Source organism: Alosa sapidissima, chromosome 15 (genome assembly GCF_018492685.1).
Source record: "Alosa sapidissima isolate fAloSap1 chromosome 15, fAloSap1.pri, whole genome shotgun sequence".
In the NCBI taxonomy this organism is placed as follows: Eukaryota; Metazoa; Chordata; class Actinopteri; order Clupeiformes; family Clupeidae; genus Alosa; species Alosa sapidissima.
This window is the reverse complement of record NC_055971.1, coordinates 12,076,902-12,095,277: the sequence shown is the minus strand read 5'-3', so window position 1 is coordinate 12,095,277 and position 18,376 is coordinate 12,076,902. Positions and strand designations below refer to the sequence as shown.

Below are 18,376 nucleotides of genomic sequence, written 5' to 3'. Positions count from 1 at the left end.
TTTAGACTAGAGTTCAATAAATTGATAAATTATTACTGCTTGCTTTATCTGAAACAGTATATTTATCTTTGTTAATAAATGCATTAATCTAAAGCTTTTCTGTGCTTTGTTTGGCCCAAATAGCTGCTTGTTGCATTGGATCAGGTTGTAAATTATATGTAATGTGTTGGGGTGATTGTGGCATTTTTCAGGGAAAGGTGCAAATGTTCTTCTTGAATGTGGAAAGGATGAAGAACACTGGGGGTTTGTATGCATTCTTTCTGAGTATGGGATAGGCTAGCGACCTCAGTGGAATGTTTACACACAATTGGGAATACTTTGTAAGACGTGAAAATAGTTATTTAATTTCAGTATTTCACCGCTGAGGAGAGGTCGTCATCCAAAATATTGGTGTTCAGATTAAATCAGCCAAAATGAATCCAGATGATGAGAAATCCACTGACTGCCCAGCCTGGTAGGTGACATTGAGTTCATTTACCACGGGATTACATATAGAATGCTAGATCTGACCATTTGGGAGTTTTAGGACTATCAATGCAAATTAATACACCAACAGATTATGCAGCAAGTGTGATGTTTTTTTTTTTTTTTTTTCAGTTATTCTGTGAATATTTGTTTACAGTAGGCCTACTTAAAAATGAAACTGAAGAGACATGCTGATATTTGAGATATGCTTTAAAAATCATTTAAGGTCAACTTCAAACACTGAATAATTACACTGGAGGGTTTGATAATGAAAACCAAAATTGTTTTTTTTTTTTTTTTTTTTAACCTAAATTAAATTTGGGGCAGACGTGGCCTACTGGTTAGCACTTCGGATCTGTAACCGGAGGGTTGCCGGTTCGAACCCCGACCAGTAGGCACGGCTGAAGTGCCCTTGAGCAAGGCACCTAACCCCTCACTGCTCCCCGAGCGCCGCTGTTGATGCAGGCAGCTCACTGCGTCGGGATTAGTGTGTGCTTCACCTCACTGTGTGTACACTGTGTGCTGTGTGTGTTTCACTAATTCACGGATTGGGATAAATGCAGAGACCAAATTTCCCTCACGGGTCTCAAAAGAGTATATATACTTACTTAAAAGGAGTTTGCATACCTGCCACTGGCGATTGTGATGGGCATGCACCATCCACTTTATTTGATAAATTGTTTTGGTGCAACAAGGTGAAAGACACATAGAGAAATCACTGAGTAGTGGGTCCCTACACTCAATATAAACCATTGTTAGTGTTGACATGTCTGGTCAAATAAAGAATGAACTAGTGGTGGGCTTACATTGGCCCTCAGAGCCGATATATACAGCTCTGTAATGTTTGGAACGTGTCTGCCACCTAGTGGACACAGGGAAACTTGGAGAGAAGGGTTTGCTATTCGAGAAGCAGGCAGCAGAGGGCGGAAAGGAAACTAAACGGGGACATTTTAAAGAGGAAATCGTACAACTGTGTACAGAACACAGAAAAGCACATTTCACAACAGATTTAATGTTTATCAATAATCAATATTTAATAGAAATATATATTATATTTAACGTAAAAATGAGTAATAATATGATACAATTACAATACAGTTTTAATATAATTTAAGTCAATAGGGTGGAACATTTAGAAACTGGACCTTGGGAAATGTACAGAATATAAAAGAAGCAAAAGGAACAGCTAATATTGCTTTTAGTGGACCTGAAGAATGTACCTTGTAAATTTCCCTATACTGGCTTTAATGACATGTCCTATAAAGTGAGAGAGAGAGAGTGATAGAGAGAGAGAGAGAAAGAGAGAAGTGGTTCTGGTTCTGCTGTGCTCTATTATTAGACTCCAGACAGCTGCGTGCCTCCTCAGCTGGGACTGTGAGAAGTAAGAGAGAGCGACAGAGACAGAAAGAGAGGGAGAGAGAGAGAGAATAATATCCATTACGTAACAATGAGAGGTCTGTTTCCAGCTCCGCTTCCTGAGAGCCATAGAGGATCGGATCGACTGCTTCGCCACTTTGTTTGTGTGTCTGGAGTGAGCCCCTTGTGCTCTCTCTCTCTCTCTTTCTTTCTCTCTATCGCTTGCTCTTTCTCCTTCTTCTCGCCACACGCCCCTCCCGCCACCATCTCCTCCAACGCGCACACAGGCTCTCTCTCACTCCACCCCTCCCTCCCTCCCTCCCTCTCTCTCTCTGTGTGTCCCGTCGGCGATGCAGCGAGTGTGACGCAGCAGCAGCAGCAGCAGCGAGTGAGCGAGCGAGTGAGCGATCGAGGCCTGCAGACAGGCTGCTCGCAGTGGAGCGCAGCAGAGTGGAGTGGCGGACCGACCCTGTCTCGCTGCTCCCTGCCTGGGCCACACCGTCGCTCTGCCAGGCCGCCGGCTCGCCGGAACACCAGCCTCCCCTCCCAGGCAAACCCAGGGCCACACCAAGCCAGCCTTCCAGCCGCTGCACGCAAAAGGAGAGAGGAGGAAGGACACAGAGAGAGAGAGAGGGGGAGAGGAAGGCAAATACTTTCTACAGCCAGGGCCCTTTGGCAGCAGGCAAGGGGAGTGCGAATCTCTCTGCTCTCACTCCCTTTCTCTCCCCTCTGCAGCTAACCACGTAACCAAAGGATCGGCCTGACAGAGGCAGCTGGCTGTTACGCTCCCATCACAGGCGGAGGAGAGGAGAACAGAAGAAGGAAGGTAAATATGTTTTTTGGCATTTATTCGCTGGGGATTGAGCGTAGGACGGGGAAGTTGGAGTGGGAGAATGGGTCAGGTCATCCTGAGCACTCACACATGAATTGGGGGAAAAATGCCGCAGGGCCTTAAAACGAGGCCTTAAGTATCACTTGATAATGTCAGGGCTGACATTATAACGTTAGTCCACTCAGACACATGTGACCAGGACAGACCTTTAAGATAGCTTTTGTTTTGTAGGATTGCAATGTTTTGGATACACACACACACATATACACACACACTCCTAAACATAACGACACACACAAACACGCACACGGACAGACCGAGACATACACAGATCTGTCAGTGATCCGGCCTTAGATTTCAGTCGAGGTCCTGTTTCCAAATGGACAAGGCCTCTTACTCAGCAGCGTATTAAAAAACAGCCGAGGATTGTGGGTATTGTAGTCCACTCAGTTTTGTATCCAAGTCTTAAATTACAACAAGATGAAAACATCTCATTCGACATCTGCTCTCTATATGACATGGTTCTATACAGAGTACATACATGCCACACAATGCCTTTGTGAGGCAAATGGCCTAAGCAGAACAAATATATCTGGGCTCTACGCTTCATGTCCTTCCAGAAAATTCCATGTTGCTGTGTGTGTGTGTATGTGTGGGGTGGAGAACGGACAGCGGACAGAGGTTTTAAAAAGTGTGGCGTGCGTCCAAGTGGAGTTGATATAAGCGTATGTTCCCAGCACGTTGGCTCGCTCTGGGAGGCGTGTTTGTTTGCAGCAGCTGGTAGATTGGCTGAGGAACACTAAAGTGTTGCAGGCCAGTAAAGCCAGAAAAGATATAAAACAGCAGCGGATCTCCCCTAGTTCTCTGCTTGAGCAGAGCCTGAGAAGGAAACAAGCGATAGAAAGCACTGGGAGGGGAAAAAAAACACACAGTAATGGTGGATCAAAACTCAATCAAGGGATTTTGTTATTTTTCTGTCAGGCCCACAAAGGGTGACGCAAGCCCAGTTCCTGGAAGAACAGCAACAGCAGCTTCAGAGGGGCAAAGTGGAGGCAGAAAAGACATAGGAGACATCTGTGAGGGAACATGAACAAACACCAGGTAGGTCACGCATGCTTATCTCGTTCTACTTTGCTGCTCTGACATTGACATCAAGCCAGTTGTTTGCCAAAGTTGTTGTGGACATAGTTTTTGTTTTCTTTTTTTGAGTCTGCTGTTCTGGGCCCATAGCCTCCGTTTACAGGGTGTGTCCATCACAAACAGCTGCAAAGTCTCTGAAGCAAGTCTGAAAGTGTTAAGATGCTTCTGGATCAATGGAGGGACTCCAGAAAGTTGTTCATACACTAGTTCTACTTCATGGCTATAACCCATCGATCTTCCCTCGGAATTAACCAATGTGAACGTTATGCTAACACAGTCCATACTCACTACTAAACCAGTAGCATGTACAATCAGCTATGACTTACCAGTAGCACGAGACTGCCTCTCTATTTGGTGGTTTCCATGCAGTTGGATCTCCACAGTCAGATGACTGAGCCTTATGGCAAGATCTTAATTCTCGAATGGCAGTTTTGATCCGCGGACACTGAATTAGCAGTGGTGGAAAGTACCGCTTGTGCTATCCGGTAGGCTGACTGACTGACTCAGATCTCAACTAGTAGGTCTAAAACCACAGTGAAGCACAAGCTTCACACAGCCTGCAGACACGACCTGGAACACTGAGTACATGTAGAAACCTTTCAACAGTCAGCTGTTATTATTGCTGAGGATGCACATGTTTTTTTTTATCATGGAGAACATTGCTGTGATTAACTCTTTAGAGTTGCAGTAAAGTGCAGTGTCTTTAAAGGGAAATTATGTCTGTACATATTTTCTAACACAACGAAGACAGAATCTGCAATGGAATCTGCAGCTCAAGTCTTGCATTATAGGGCAGGGTTTGCATTGAAGAGCATCTCTGTCTTTGATGGACCTGCACAGTAGACCACAAAACACCACACTACATACTTCCTGTCCTGTGTGTATGTGTTGCGGGTTTGCAAGTATGGTGAGATATTGGCTTTGACCTACAATAATCTACTAAGACATCTACTGCAACTTTCCTGTTGCTCTGACATGCTGACTAAACTTACAGACTTACACACAGACACCACAATCTGTATAAAGTCTACATTAGAAACAATATTATTTATGGATGGTGGTCTTACATGTGACACATTTGAGTTTTCATAACCGATGAGGTAACACCTTAAACTTTGTATCATAAGACTGACTTAATGACATTACCATGTAATAAGCAGTTTATGGCGGGAACATGTCCTCATCACCATGGTTGGTTACACTCTCATGTTCCCACTGTAGGCCATTTTTATGACAATAGTCAGGATTTCTATGTGACATGACTGCTAAGTTAGTTACTTAGGAGTTGAAATAGAATCAAATGTGTCTTAAACCACAGAAAAGGGTCATGCTCCTACCCGCCACAACAAACCTTGCATAAAGCCAGTCTTTATATGAAGTTGTTTGCCATCTTGATGTTTTCTGGGTGCTTCACGTTCTGGCTGTTGCTAATCTTCTCTCCTGATTACCTCCCAATATATTCATTTCTCTCACCCTGGTCAAGGAAATGACTCCTCACTGAATACTCTTCTTCCATCTCATCCTTTGTCCAGCTTTTTGTCCTTCAGCACCCACGTGTCATTTTTCTTTGACTGGTTTTGTAGAAAGTTCATCTATGTGATTTGCAAAACTTGCTGGATCACCACAACTGGAACATCTGCAGCTTTACAATCTTTATCCACATCCTGGGGAGTGACATCCATCTTCCGGTGATAGTTGTGTCAGAACTTATCATCAGGTCAAATATAATAATCATCGACCACCTCGCCACTTAGTGTGTCTGGAGCGAGCCCCTTACTGTACGTACACACCGCCACCGACTTGAGCTTCCAAAGAAGCTCTGGTCGCTCTGTCAAGGACGCTTGTCAAAAAAGTCCAGGGAAGCTTTGGACGCTTTGGCCGCTCTGACGTGACAGCATTTTACGTTCCATCGTGTTCTATCTTAATGCTTCCGTCTATTCGATTGGTTGCTGGTCGTTGGACGCTGAACCGCATCATAGCTCATTACCATAAAGTTGACTGACTTTCAACTTTCTGCTTGACGCTCAAGTCGCTCAAGACGCCCAAAACGCGACGCCGACAGATTTGACGCTTCTGGCAGCTGAGAGAAGCTGGCTTCCATTGAAAATAAATGACGTCCTGACTCTTTGGAAGCTCAAGTCGGTGGCAGTGTGTACGTACAGTTACACCCTTCTCGCCACGCACCCTTTCTGCCGTCACCTCCTCTAACACAACGGTTTTCACTCCCTCCCTCCCTGCTGTGCCCATGGGCGGATTATGAACTTTCGGGCCCCTGGGCCTAGATGTATTAAGGGCCCCCCACTTATTGTCGTATATGTGGGAGGGGGGGTTAGGGGGTCCTCCCCCAGAAAACTTTTAATTTGTTTGATGTGATTTCCTGTATTCTGGTGCATTTTGGGGATGGCCAATACTAAATTCAATCAGATTCATAGCCTACATCCTGATTTGTTGATATTGAGGCAATGATTCCATGCAAAGGCTTGGGCTTCAGGGCCCCCTGACCCCTTGGGCCCCTGGGCCTGGGCCCGGTAGGCCCGTGCAGTAATCCATCCCTGGCTGCGTCACACTCCGGTGTGACACTCCGGTGTGACGCAGCAGCAGCGGGTGGGATATCATGTCTCTTTCCACAAACTGCTTCAATCTTGTGTGTGATGCGCCCAAAGCCTGCGACACAAGATAACTGAAACTGAAGGTGATAATCCCAGCCTTTTTGCTATTTCTGGCACCAAGCTGTGATAAAACCACAAATGCTGAGGGAAATGAGGGAGTGTCATGTCACCCCTCTGCTCTGCAGTGATTTAATTTGATGTCATATAATGGATGACTGAAGGATAAACTGTAGGGTCACAAATGACTATCCTTTAGCATTCATGGCTTCACAGAGCCCCTACTCTCTTTCCCTCAGGCGACTGCTATATGCAGGCATAACTGTTCAGTAATTTGTGTACATAACAAGGCTAAGCCTTTGTGCATGAATACACCACACACACACACACACACACATACATACACACTACACATAGACAATTACACACACACACAATTACACACACACACACACTACACAGTGTCCTGTAGAACTGGCCCTGTGCCAGGGCTCTGTGCAGTCCTTTGTCACTGTGTATATGGTCGAGGGAGAATGTTCAGGTGGCAGGTGGCTTTAGATACAGGAATAGCTAGAGCATCTGGTGGCTTACAGCTTGGACACATCCCGTTTTCCCCACATCAACAAGGAGGAGAGAGAGGCCCTGGTGAATACAGAGGAAGCAATGAGACTGAACTGGTGTCATTTGTGAGTTGGTGAAGAAGACCTGTGGGTGTCATATTGTAATTTGAGTGATTGTTTTTGTGGAGCAAAAGTACGTAGGTAAAAGTATGACAAACATGTACGGCTTTGGTAATTCTGACCTGCATGTAGATTTGTGGCCAATTTCATAAACAGTATATTGTTATGATTAGTCAGAAATTCCTTTCGACTGAATCAAGTATAGGGAATGGAGAATACCAATGGAATGACCACCATCAGCAGGATTAGCGGACACGTTTAAAACGTTCTGTTAATAAATGTCTATAATATTTCACTTCTAGCTGTGCATTTAGAGGACAGAGGGATGCTGTCTTAAAACAGCCATGTGCATAGACTAGCCATGGAGGTTTACGCCACAGACTGGCAGCTGGAGCTCCCTTCGCTATGACTAGATTATGCCTCCACCTCCCTTCCCCCATTCGCTCCCTCTCTCTCTCTCCCTCAATGACTCTTTGCCTCTCTCGCTCGCTCCCTCTCTCGTCCTCTCCGTCACTCTCTCCCTCCCCTCCCCTCCCTCCCCTCCCTATGCAGCGCTTGCTTCCACGCGTGCTCCATGGTCGCATCAATCAGCGGCCGCAACAAAGGTGAACCTCTTTCGTCTTGCTCGCTCTCTCCCTCCATCCTCCTGCTTTCTCATTCCACCCATTCCTCCATCATTTCATTTTTCTATCATTTTGCAACCACTCATTCCTTTATTCCCATCGATGCTTTTCTTTCCCTCAAGCGCTGCTGCAGTCGAGAGCGTGGGAAGGATCATGAAGCGGTTGCATGTGTGTCTCCTATTTTTTTTTTTTTTTTTTATCTCTCTCCTCTCGCCGCTGCCTCGCCAGTTCATCGATCTGCAGTGCTTTGTGCTGCGCTCTCGTCTGAACGCTAGTGCACTCTCACTCTCGCTCTCTGCTCATGTCAGCTCTTGGTGCTCGGAGCATCACGTTCGCAATGTGCGACCACACTCGGTAGCCACACGTGTGTGCAACACAAGAGAGTGTCGGGCGCAACGCCTGCACAGCAGACAAAGAGAATGACGCTTGTGTGGACAAGAGAGCATGAGACAGATGGAAGGCGAGCGAGGGTGTGTGGTTGTGTGTGTGTGTATGTGCACTGTGCTGCTACATCGTTTTAATTCATCTAGAATTATCCATCAATACAGTCTGTTTTTATATTGTTCTTTGCTAGCTCCGCCACCAGTGCTAACGCGAGACATACCTTGGCATGCGTTACTGATCGCCATTGTTGTTGTTTGCATTCGGTCTGCTTGTGACGTCGCTGCTGATGTCGAACCGTTGGTACGGAGACACAAGTGGCGGGGCTTTTGCGAATCATCTACCCGTCCTTGCACGCTCACGCTCCCTCCTGTGATGTTCACAGGAAAAATGATTCTCCACTCTTTCTCTCTCTCACTCCCTTTCTCTCTCTCCCTCTCTCTCCATCTCTCCCAAGCCCAAGCTTAATAAAAGTTGCCATTCCCTGTTTTACGGGGTGCAGTCCGCTCCATGTTCATGCTGAAGTCAGACAGCGAGAAGGCGAATGCGAACACGAGCTGCCCAGGCAGGCTATTTTTAAGCAGGCAAGGCAATGCAGGCTGAAGCTGCCGGGGACGGCGCGGTCCAGAAGGCGACCCAAGAGAGCAGAACTAACCTAGAAGTCAAAGCCGAACCCGGACACAGGGAAGGACAACAGGACAGTCAGTGGCAGTAGTGAGAATCAGTTAGAGAGGGATACAGAGAGAGAGAGAGAGGAAGAGAGTGCATGAAAGTCAGATAGGACGGAAGACAAGCGCTTAGCCTCCGATGAGAGTGCATCTGTGCAACGAACGAGTACTACAAAAAAAAACCGGCCGTGTTTGACTTTCACCTGCAGTTTGCAAAAACGTTTTTTTTTTCTTTGTTTTTTCTCTCTCTGTCTATCCCTTACTGTGATAATAGCACAAAAACTATACAGGAGGGTTACTGCAAGATGGGTCGCTCGTCTCACCCTCTCTACCATCGCGATCTCTGATTTTACAAAGAAAGGTATGTTTTGCATGCTTTTTCGTTTTAGAAGGGAAAAGGGACTAATATAATGCATTAAACTGTGATCAGTGTGTATGATGGTGTTTCAGGCTTTTAGGTTCAGAGACAAAACCAGGAGGTCATTTTTTCGCTCACTGTTTGACTGGACAGTATCGGTCTGGAGACGTAACGGCTCTGAGCGGATCATTTCGTGGTGGATGGTCTGAGAGTGGGGATTTTTTTTTTCTTCTTTATTGCTTACTTGCAAACGTAGATGCTCTGCATCGCATTTTCAGGCAGAGTGCATCTGGGTGTGGCATATACCTAAAAACGAGAGTGCCATCAAGGGCGAACTGAACAGTTTTACATTGGCTGCTAATGAGACGGGAAATCAGGGGATCAAGTCGATCCATGAGGCACTTATTGAAATCACGCTATTTTTCCCTGTTAAAATGCAATAACAAATGCCAAAGATGGCGACTGAGCAGAAATGCTCTCTCTCTCTCTCTATCTCTTTCTCTCACATACAAACACGCACACAGACACACACACACACACACACAAGCAATGTAGCACTTGCTGTGAGCAAAAACAGCAGTGAAAGTGTACTTCCCTACAAACTGAATACGTACATATGCATCCGCACACAAATGCTAATACGAATGCACATGCTATATGCACACACAGTTACACAGACACAAAGACTATCACATCTCTTCACCCCAGCCTGATAGGCTACGTGTGCTCCTAGACACGCCTTCCTATCTTTTTCTCTTCCTCTCCGTCTCTTTCCGTCCACGGCCGGGAGCTGCAAATCCTCGGACGGTGAATCCAGTTGCCTGCGATTCATCTAAAACCTAATAACTGCTGCGCCACAGCATGTTGCCGTGACAACGGAGGCCTGTCAGACAGGGAGGCAGGAGGTTGTTTTTCGCAGCGATCAGATGAGAGTGTCTCCCTCTCACTCTCCCTCTCTCTGTTTCACCCTTCTCTAGTCAGACTGCAACAACTAAAATAAAATATTTATACCCATATCACGTATCCCTCATGATATACATTCAAGCGATGTAGCAGCTATGACTTTAATTCATCTGTTATAGCCGCTAACACACAGGTCCATAATTGAATGCATAATTACAAGCGGCCTCTGGGACATCATGTAGTGCTGCTGAGAATTACCGGTACATGGGTCATGTAAATCATTCCTTCTGCAAGTGGTTTCACTTCTCTCTCTCTCTCTCTGTCTCTGTCGCTCTCTCTGTTTGTTTCGTTCTGAGGGAACCCTCAGGGCAGTAGTCAGTCACAGTGTCGAAAAATTAGCTTGGGCAATCAGCTACTGAGACATGAACGACAAATGACAACAAATTAAAACTCTGAATTCTAAAATTCTCAAGTTCTCAGCTCTGAAAAGAACAAAAGGACCCCCATTTAAACAGGCAGCCATCTTCCCTCAATCAAATAGTCTTCATTTCAAAATGGCTGCTGCGCTACAATCAACCCTGTAACACCACCACGACATGCTAGAAGCGCATCTATAACAGAGCCACAAGACATACCTACGAAAACCACCACCACCAAGAGCCCAACGCCCCCACAGCGAGACAACAATAACCCATTCGACTAGGTTATTCTCCCTCTGTCCGTACAAAGGGTAGAAGGAGTGAGAAGGCATATGCATTGTCGCTGATAAGTCGGGCAACTGGAAAAATTAGATCTGTTTCCGATGCATGTCAATCAGAGACACTTGGGTGTCCAAACCTGCTCTGCTCAATATACAAACAAGACGTCAGTTAATTTGCTCAATAATCAGAGATTGCACTGAGGTGCATTCCATTTGATAGATAATGAAAATGCACTCCACTTGATAGGTGTGAAAACAGCAGGAGCTCATAATACTGAGAGAGGAGAAAAAGCAAGATGATGACACACTCTTGAGTGTTAAATGTCAGAACCACCGTTAGGGTTTCAGTGGAATTATTCAAACACGTGGGCAGTGATAACATTTTAAGACGCTTGCAGACGTTTTGTGTTGCCTACGCACTTGACCTTGTGCAAGCACTCTAGTTCCAAATAAGGGAAAAGAGAAATCGGCTCTCAGAGGATCTAACGCAAGACGTCGGACATGCTGCTGTGATGCTTCTAACAAAAGTCCAATCTGTGTATAATAACAATCTGTGTATGACTTATGAGAAACCCCACAAGGGTTGGGGAGCAGTAATAATAGTCTAATCGCAATGGTATTTATTTACTGTGGCTTGCATGTTAGAAAAAATGGAGATGGAATTGCTGAGTCACAGAGTCAATGTCACCCAGTCGTTACTCTACTCTACCCTCTAGAATCTAACGTCTAGTGAGAGACAGGAAGTGCTGTGCTCTTGCCTCTGCTCCACTTCAAAAGGCACCACATGAAACTGATGCATCATCACAGAAGCATGGGGAAACAATACACTAAAACAATCCTAAATAGTGCCAACACTTTATGCTGATCTCAGTGTTAGAATTTATCAGTTCTGGTGTAGCCGGTAGTCTTGTAGTTGTTCATTGTCAGCCTTTTCCATTGAAAGTGTACAGCTCTCAAACCCATAGGAGAATAATTTATTTTCAATTAGTTGAATGAATCTATTCATGTATGTACCATACCACCTCTTTTTATATATTACGAATTACATAATGATCCAACTAAAGCCCCGATCACATATACAGCGATTTGCTTGTTGGCCATCGCCTGTCAATTCAAAAGTTAAAATTATTTTAACTAACATAACAATGTTTTGCGTTGCCCTTCGTTGTTTCAGCTATAATTGCTGAATTAACATTAACATGGTCTCTTGTCGCTAGTCACCATATATGCTGGCCTGGCCTCAGCATTACAAATTTCCTTCCAGTAAAATGGCCGGAAACAAGCTGAATCATCGGCATGCTTAATTGTAAAAAGAAAAACCTTGCTTATTGTACACATACAGTATGAGCAGGTTGCTGTAGGGCGTAGGATTCAGTGTTCCCGTTAGTGTGCCGATGTGTCACACAGCTTTCCAGGCCCACTTAGTAAAAAGGAAGTAAGGGGGTGGTGGTCTGTCAAATCTTTACTCATCACTGTTGCTTACTCACTGCCTACACCGCCGCACACACACACACATATACTTACAGAAACATCCTTGGTAATTATATTGATGGGTCAGTGTCTGGCCAAAAGAATGTCCAATTAGAAAACCACAGACCTGATTTAACCTACAGTACAAGGCTTCCCCAGTTAATGTCTCACAGAGACATGCCCTCACAGAGAGACTGGGAACCACCACTACACACGATGACTAATTCTGCTTGTTTTTGCTCAGAGGTAGCCTTGGACAGGCCAGGTGTTTACACTGGTGCTTTGAGGACTGGGCATTTTATGCCTGATTCCATCTGCCATGATTTAGCCCGAGAGTCATGCTCTCACAACATTAGCAACCGACAGTGCAGGGATGAGTGGGAGGAAAGTATATGTAAGTCTAGCATGTGTGTGTGTCTCTGCATGTGTCTGTGTCTGTGTCTGCATCTGAGTCTGAAAAGTGAAAAAGCTCTGTATGAAGTATCGGCCTCCTATCTATTGCCATCTTCTATCTATAATGGGAGTTTTACTATAAGGAAAACATAAAATAATTAACTGGACTAGTTATAATACTTTACTTTAGAAAGTTCAGGATTCAAAACAGTGATAATACATTCACAATATTTTCCTCTATCTGTTGTCATTCCTGCTTGGATGCAGGAATTTTCACAGCAATATGGAACACTTCAGTGTTGTATTTTTTGGGGCGTGGGGTTGGGAATGCAAAACACGCATTGGGTACTTCAAGAAAAACAGAGGCCTTTGTCTTGGCACACCATCAGCCCCTGGCTATGAGTCCTCTGGAGGAGAACGGTGGGCCGTCATATGCACACACACACACACACACACACATACTTCCTGTCTCATTTGCCTCCACTGCCATCTAGTGACTCAACTGAGCAAGCTCCCCCACTCACAGATCCCACAGAGCCTGCACAGGGCTTGCTCGGCGTGTCTCGTAATTATTCAGAATCCACATTGTTTTGATCAATTCCATCTGTGGCCTCTTGAAATAGTTTTCTGCTGGTTTTGGTCATGACTCAGATGAAAGAAAGGTCCTCTTTCAAGGGAATTTGAGCAAAAAAGGGACTTCATTTGCAGTTGTGCAGAAATAAACCAGATATTAGAAAAGAAATACTGACTTAATAAACTATAACTTAGCAAACTTCATAAATTATTCAATTGAGTTTACAAGAAATCACGCTTTGGGTTGATTATAATCAGTGTGTACCCATAGTTTAACAATCGGCAATGAAAATAAACCCCCAACATCCTAACTCTGGTTGTCTGCACAACTGAAGTATTTAGCATGCACATCACACAATAGTATCGTTAGCACTACTAAGGCCACGTCATACAAAGGTCAGCAAGTGTGTTTCATTTTATATTACTTATAAATGTTTATTTACAAATTCATTTATTCAATGTAATGCAAACTGACCCTTCATCTCTGTGTTTTGTGTGTGCAGATGACGGTGGCGTCCCCCAGCACTCGTGGCCTGATGGACAACTCACATCCCCAGTCTGTCCTTAGCAAACTGAGTGAGCAACGTTGCCAGGGTCTGTTCTGTGATGTCACCATCGTGGTGGAGGATGTCAAGTTCCAAGCTCACCGCAACATCCTGGCAGCCACCAGTGGATATTTCCGAAATGCCCTAACGTCACTGGATGTCCGAACACCTGGGCAGGTGCTGGAGCTGATGGACATCAGATCTGAGGTGTTTGGTCACATCCTAAACTTCATATACAATTCTAAGGTGGTATCGATGACCGCAGAAGACACCAAGTTGCTAGTAGCAGCTGGAAGACGGTTAGGGATTCCCTTTCTGGAGAAGCTCACAGAGTCAGACAGGCAGAGTACAGGGGTGACACAAGGCCAGGCTTCCACAAACACAAAACATCAGAAACATCAACAACAAAAGCAACAGAAAACCCAAAAACCCTGCGCTCCAAAGAGAGAAACCCCAAGGCCTGAGGATCCCGAATGTACAAAAGGCCCACGGATAACAAACGCCTTTTCCATCACAGAGGTCGGAGCTGGGAACAACCCCTTCACTCCCCTCGAGCCACGGCATGCAGGGCAGCAATCACCTAGCCTGGGCAACCTCCCAGCTGCCTGCCCTGCCCCAAGCGTGACCGCGGCAGAGAGCGAACCGACCCATGCCCTGTCAGAACATTCGTACGCAGTGAGTCAGGGCCCACACAAGGCCCCGCAACCTGATGAAGCAGGACAGGTGAACGACAAGAAAAACAGCAAGCCTACCATTACGCCGCCAAAGACACTGACAAGCCGTAACTTTGGCCCCATCAAGAAGCGCCACAGGCTCAACTGCATCCCTACAAAGACCACACCAGCCCCATGTGACACATCAAGCACTCCTGCACAGGTACCTGACAGCTGCCCTGTCCTGCAAAAAGCAGCAGCACCAGATCCTCTAGATACTCCACTGTCCCCCTTATCCACAGATGCTGAAGCTGTAACAAGTCCAGCGCCTGAGTTGATGCCTGTGACTGAGGACACTACCCAGGTAGAAAGAGAGCCACCTACCCTTAGTCCCCAGGAAAAGCCTGACGTACCAACATACCGCTGTGAGTACTGCCCTGAAGTGTTTGGCAACAGAGCGCTCCTTAACATACACACACAGGCCCACAAGAGGAGGTTCGTCAGTCATTTGTGTTGCAAGCACTGTCACAGGAAATTCATGCACCTGAAGAGGTTGCGCAATCACGAGCAAGTGTGCACCAAGGCGGCGAAAGGTCCACCCCAACTTGAGCCACAAGACAAAACCTCAGACACCGAAGAGCAAACCGAAGATGTTGCATCCAACATAGATGACTCGTCAGAATCTCTGCCTGCGCTACACCTCGACGATACATTCACCCTTGACCCCACGCTGGAAAGCCCCCTCGCTCCACGGCACATCTTGGAGAGGGTCGAGAAAAGCAAAGGAAGCCAAAGGGCTTACAAATGTAGTGTATGTAAACGAGCCTATGTGACACTTTCTAGTCTGAAGAGGCACGAGAATGTGCACTCGTGGCACAGGGCCTACCCCTGCCATTACTGTAACAAAGTGTTTGCCTTGGCCGAGTACCGAACCAAGCATGAGATCTGGCATACTGGAGAGCGCCGTTACCAGTGCATATTCTGCCTTGAGACCTTCATGACATACTACATCCTGAAAAACCACCAGAAGTCCTTTCACGGAATTGACCCAAGGTTGGCTGTGAATAAAAAGTCCGCCAATGGAGGCTTCAAGGGAAGCGTTTACCCCATAAAGCTTTACCGGCTACTGCCCATGAAGTTCAGAAAGAAGCGTTACAAGTCATATAGCCACACATACTCTGATGCGGTGGAAGACCAGGGCTTTGGCACTGCGCCAGGTGACTCCTACCCTGCCGCTCCGTTTCCCAGTGCTCTCCCGAACAGCCTCGATGGCGTTTGCAACACTCAGTCTTTGTTTTCCATGCCGGTCACTTTCATGGCCACCCCCAAAACAGTGGCGGTCGGGATGCCTCGCGTCAGCTTCGAAAGACCATGTGACCAAGACATGGCGCTCTCTGGACTCTCTGATGGGGAAATGCCGAGTATTCCATCGGAGCAAGCAGAAAGACAAGACGGACTGTCAGACACTGAAGACAACGGGTCACCCTTTGGATACACAACAGAGCTGACAGAAGGAAACAGAGTGACAGAAAATGATGCTATATCTCTGAGAGGTGCGGGAAGCAACAATAATAACATACCGTTCCTCCACCTGAATCCCACCGGTTCCTTGGAAAGTGTGAATAACAGACTAGGTGACTTGTCTGCAGCTGCACACACTATCGAGGCCATGGCTAGCCAGCTGCTTCTTCCCAGTGCAGAAAGTCTGAAACCAGATAAGTCAGTGGGAGGCAAAACTGAGACATACATCGCAAAGCCAGCATGTCCAGGTCCATCCATAGATAGCCATGTTCTACCCCTCTGTCACATTACTGTTAAAATTGGAAATGAAGCAATCATTCGCCGCAAAATCAAAGGCTCAAAGTTATTCCCAAGAAAAAGAAAAAGGAAAAATTGGTGTCAGAGAGAGGGAACAAATGAACCTAGTCCAGTGGAAGACAGCGTTGGAAGTCCAAGCCTTCGTCTAAGGACAGAGGTCACCACGTCCATAGTAGAGACTGATCCATATGATGATCCAGCTGATCCTGAAACTGACAAGTTATGGCGCCCATATTATTCATATAAGCCGAAAAAGAAAGGGAAGAGGTTACGATCAAAACATAGGCGAGAGAAGTCTGTGAGGTATTACACAAGACCCTTATCACCCGAGCCTTCGGAAAACTTTATGGAGCCGGACTACAGTCCCAGAGAGAGCCTCTCATCTGATAACACAGAAATTAGAAGAACCCTCAGAAGCAACAGCCCCAAACAAGCACATGCATGCAGCATCTGCAAGAGCCTGTTCTCCAGCGAGTCCTCGCTTAGAATGCACGCCTTAAGTTGCAACCGGTACATCTGCCGAATGTGTGGCAAACAAGCTTCCACAGAAGAGGCCCTGAGTCTGGGGAACCCGCTGGCAGACGAGAGCCGGGATTTTGTCTGCAAAAGTTGCATGGAGGACGGCTCCTGTTTCGACGCGAACGCAAGTCGCAGCCAGGGCACGGAGAAGCGCTACCGCTGTTCCTTTTGCCCTCAGCGCTTCCTGTACCTTGCCACAAAAAGGAGCCACGAGAAGAAGCACCAGGAAAAATCCGGAAAAGGCTACAGCTGCCAATACTGTCACAAGGTCTGCAAGACCACCGCTCACCTGGCTCTGCACGAAAAGCGCCACTTCATCAAGACCGAGGAGAGTGATAACGAAGATGGTGAGATGGAGACCAACAGCTCGACCCTGTTGCACAGAACGCTTGCCGTCAACAAGGAGGAAACAAAGCTGGAGCCATGGGAAGGGACTGAGATCTGTGCCCCTGCTCCCGCTAAGGAAGAGGAACCAACAAATGCTGACAGCGAGGGGCATTATCAGGATGAAGATGTCGGAAGTGACTATAAAAACCCTCCTGTGTTGAGTCCCCGCACTGAAAACCCCTTTCTCGTGTCTCTCTCGGAGCTGCAGAAGAAGACAAAACACAAGCGAAGATACATTCTTGACCGTCCCAAAAGCTTCGGCCTAGAGGGGCATAAACAGGCTGCTGTGGGTAACCAAACACAGGGCCAAAAAGGCCATTTGCCCAGTCTCGGAATAAACAGCCGTTCCAGTACCGGGATGGGCTTCTCTTCCTTTCTGACAAAAGACCCTGTCCCCAAGGGACCCACCCATCATGTACCCAAGCATAGCCTATCCAAGGCACAGTGTCGCTTGTGGACAGAAGAACCTTTTTTTCAGGGGCACAAGTAACTTTTAAAAGTGGGAATGTAACTAACAGAGAATAGCTTATGTGATAAACTGTAGGGCAGGACCTGAATGCTTGATTATGTTGCACCTTAGCTGCAGTTATTGAATTCAACTCCGTCATGTTCACTTTGCAACATGGAGGACTTAATAACTAATATCTATGTAAATAGGGTTTTTGTCTTCACTTAAAATAGAACTGGGTAGTTTTTCATGTTTTTACAAAGAGAATCTGTTTTATTTTTCTATGTTTTTATTTGTCTGTATAAGACATGTCTGCATTTCAAGTCACCCCACTCCTTTGATGTAGCCTATGCATTATGCATTAACTGTGCATACTTAGGTGCACTTTGAGCATACAACAGCAATGTTAGCTAATAATGTGACTTATACGTGGAACACATCACATTAGATTTCAATTGCACCAACATGCCACTATTGCACATATCTAAAGGTGTTCTGTTGTTATTTTAATTGAGCTAACCTTTTAAACAATTCACAGCTGCCCTTTTGCCTGAATTAGGATCCATGCAGCATTCTGATTCCAAATGTATCTTTTCAGTTGTGTATTACATTCTTCATTTCCTAAAAAAAAACATAAGCCATAAATAGTTGGGCATCTCAAAACACACAAAGACTATGCCATTACTTTCTTCAATAAAGACTAATGTTTCCTGAACTGACTGTGTTTAATACTTGATATATTTTGATACATTATAATTCAGGGCCTCGTCCTGACCAGGTGACCACAGATTATTTTTACAGCTGGGAGCTCCTGACTTTTAATACAGAGAAAGGGAGCGAGAGAGAGAGAGAAAACAG

The 18,376-nt window shown here is 45.8% G+C and overlaps 1 protein-coding gene across 2 annotated transcripts; it reads left to right on the top strand.

The window, feature by feature from the left end:
- Nucleotides 1-1,581: 1,581 nt before the first annotated feature.
- On the top strand, nucleotides 1,582-18,233 carry zbtb38 (zinc finger and BTB domain containing 38). Of its 2 annotated transcripts, XM_042063720.1 has the most exons (4): nucleotides 1,582-2,647; nucleotides 3,635-3,754; nucleotides 9,026-9,112; nucleotides 13,652-18,233. In XM_042063720.1, exons 2-4 carry the CDS (start codon nucleotides 3,740-3,742, stop codon nucleotides 17,558-17,560), a joined length of 4,011 nt encoding a protein of 1,336 aa, XP_041919654.1. In that variant the 5' UTR covers nucleotides 1,582-2,647; nucleotides 3,635-3,739; the 3' UTR covers nucleotides 17,561-18,233. The 2 variants fall into 2 exon arrangements, with proteins under 2 accessions (XP_041919654.1, XP_041919655.1); XM_042063721.1 differs by lacking the exon at nucleotides 9,026-9,112.
- Nucleotides 18,234-18,376: the final 143 nt, after the last annotated feature.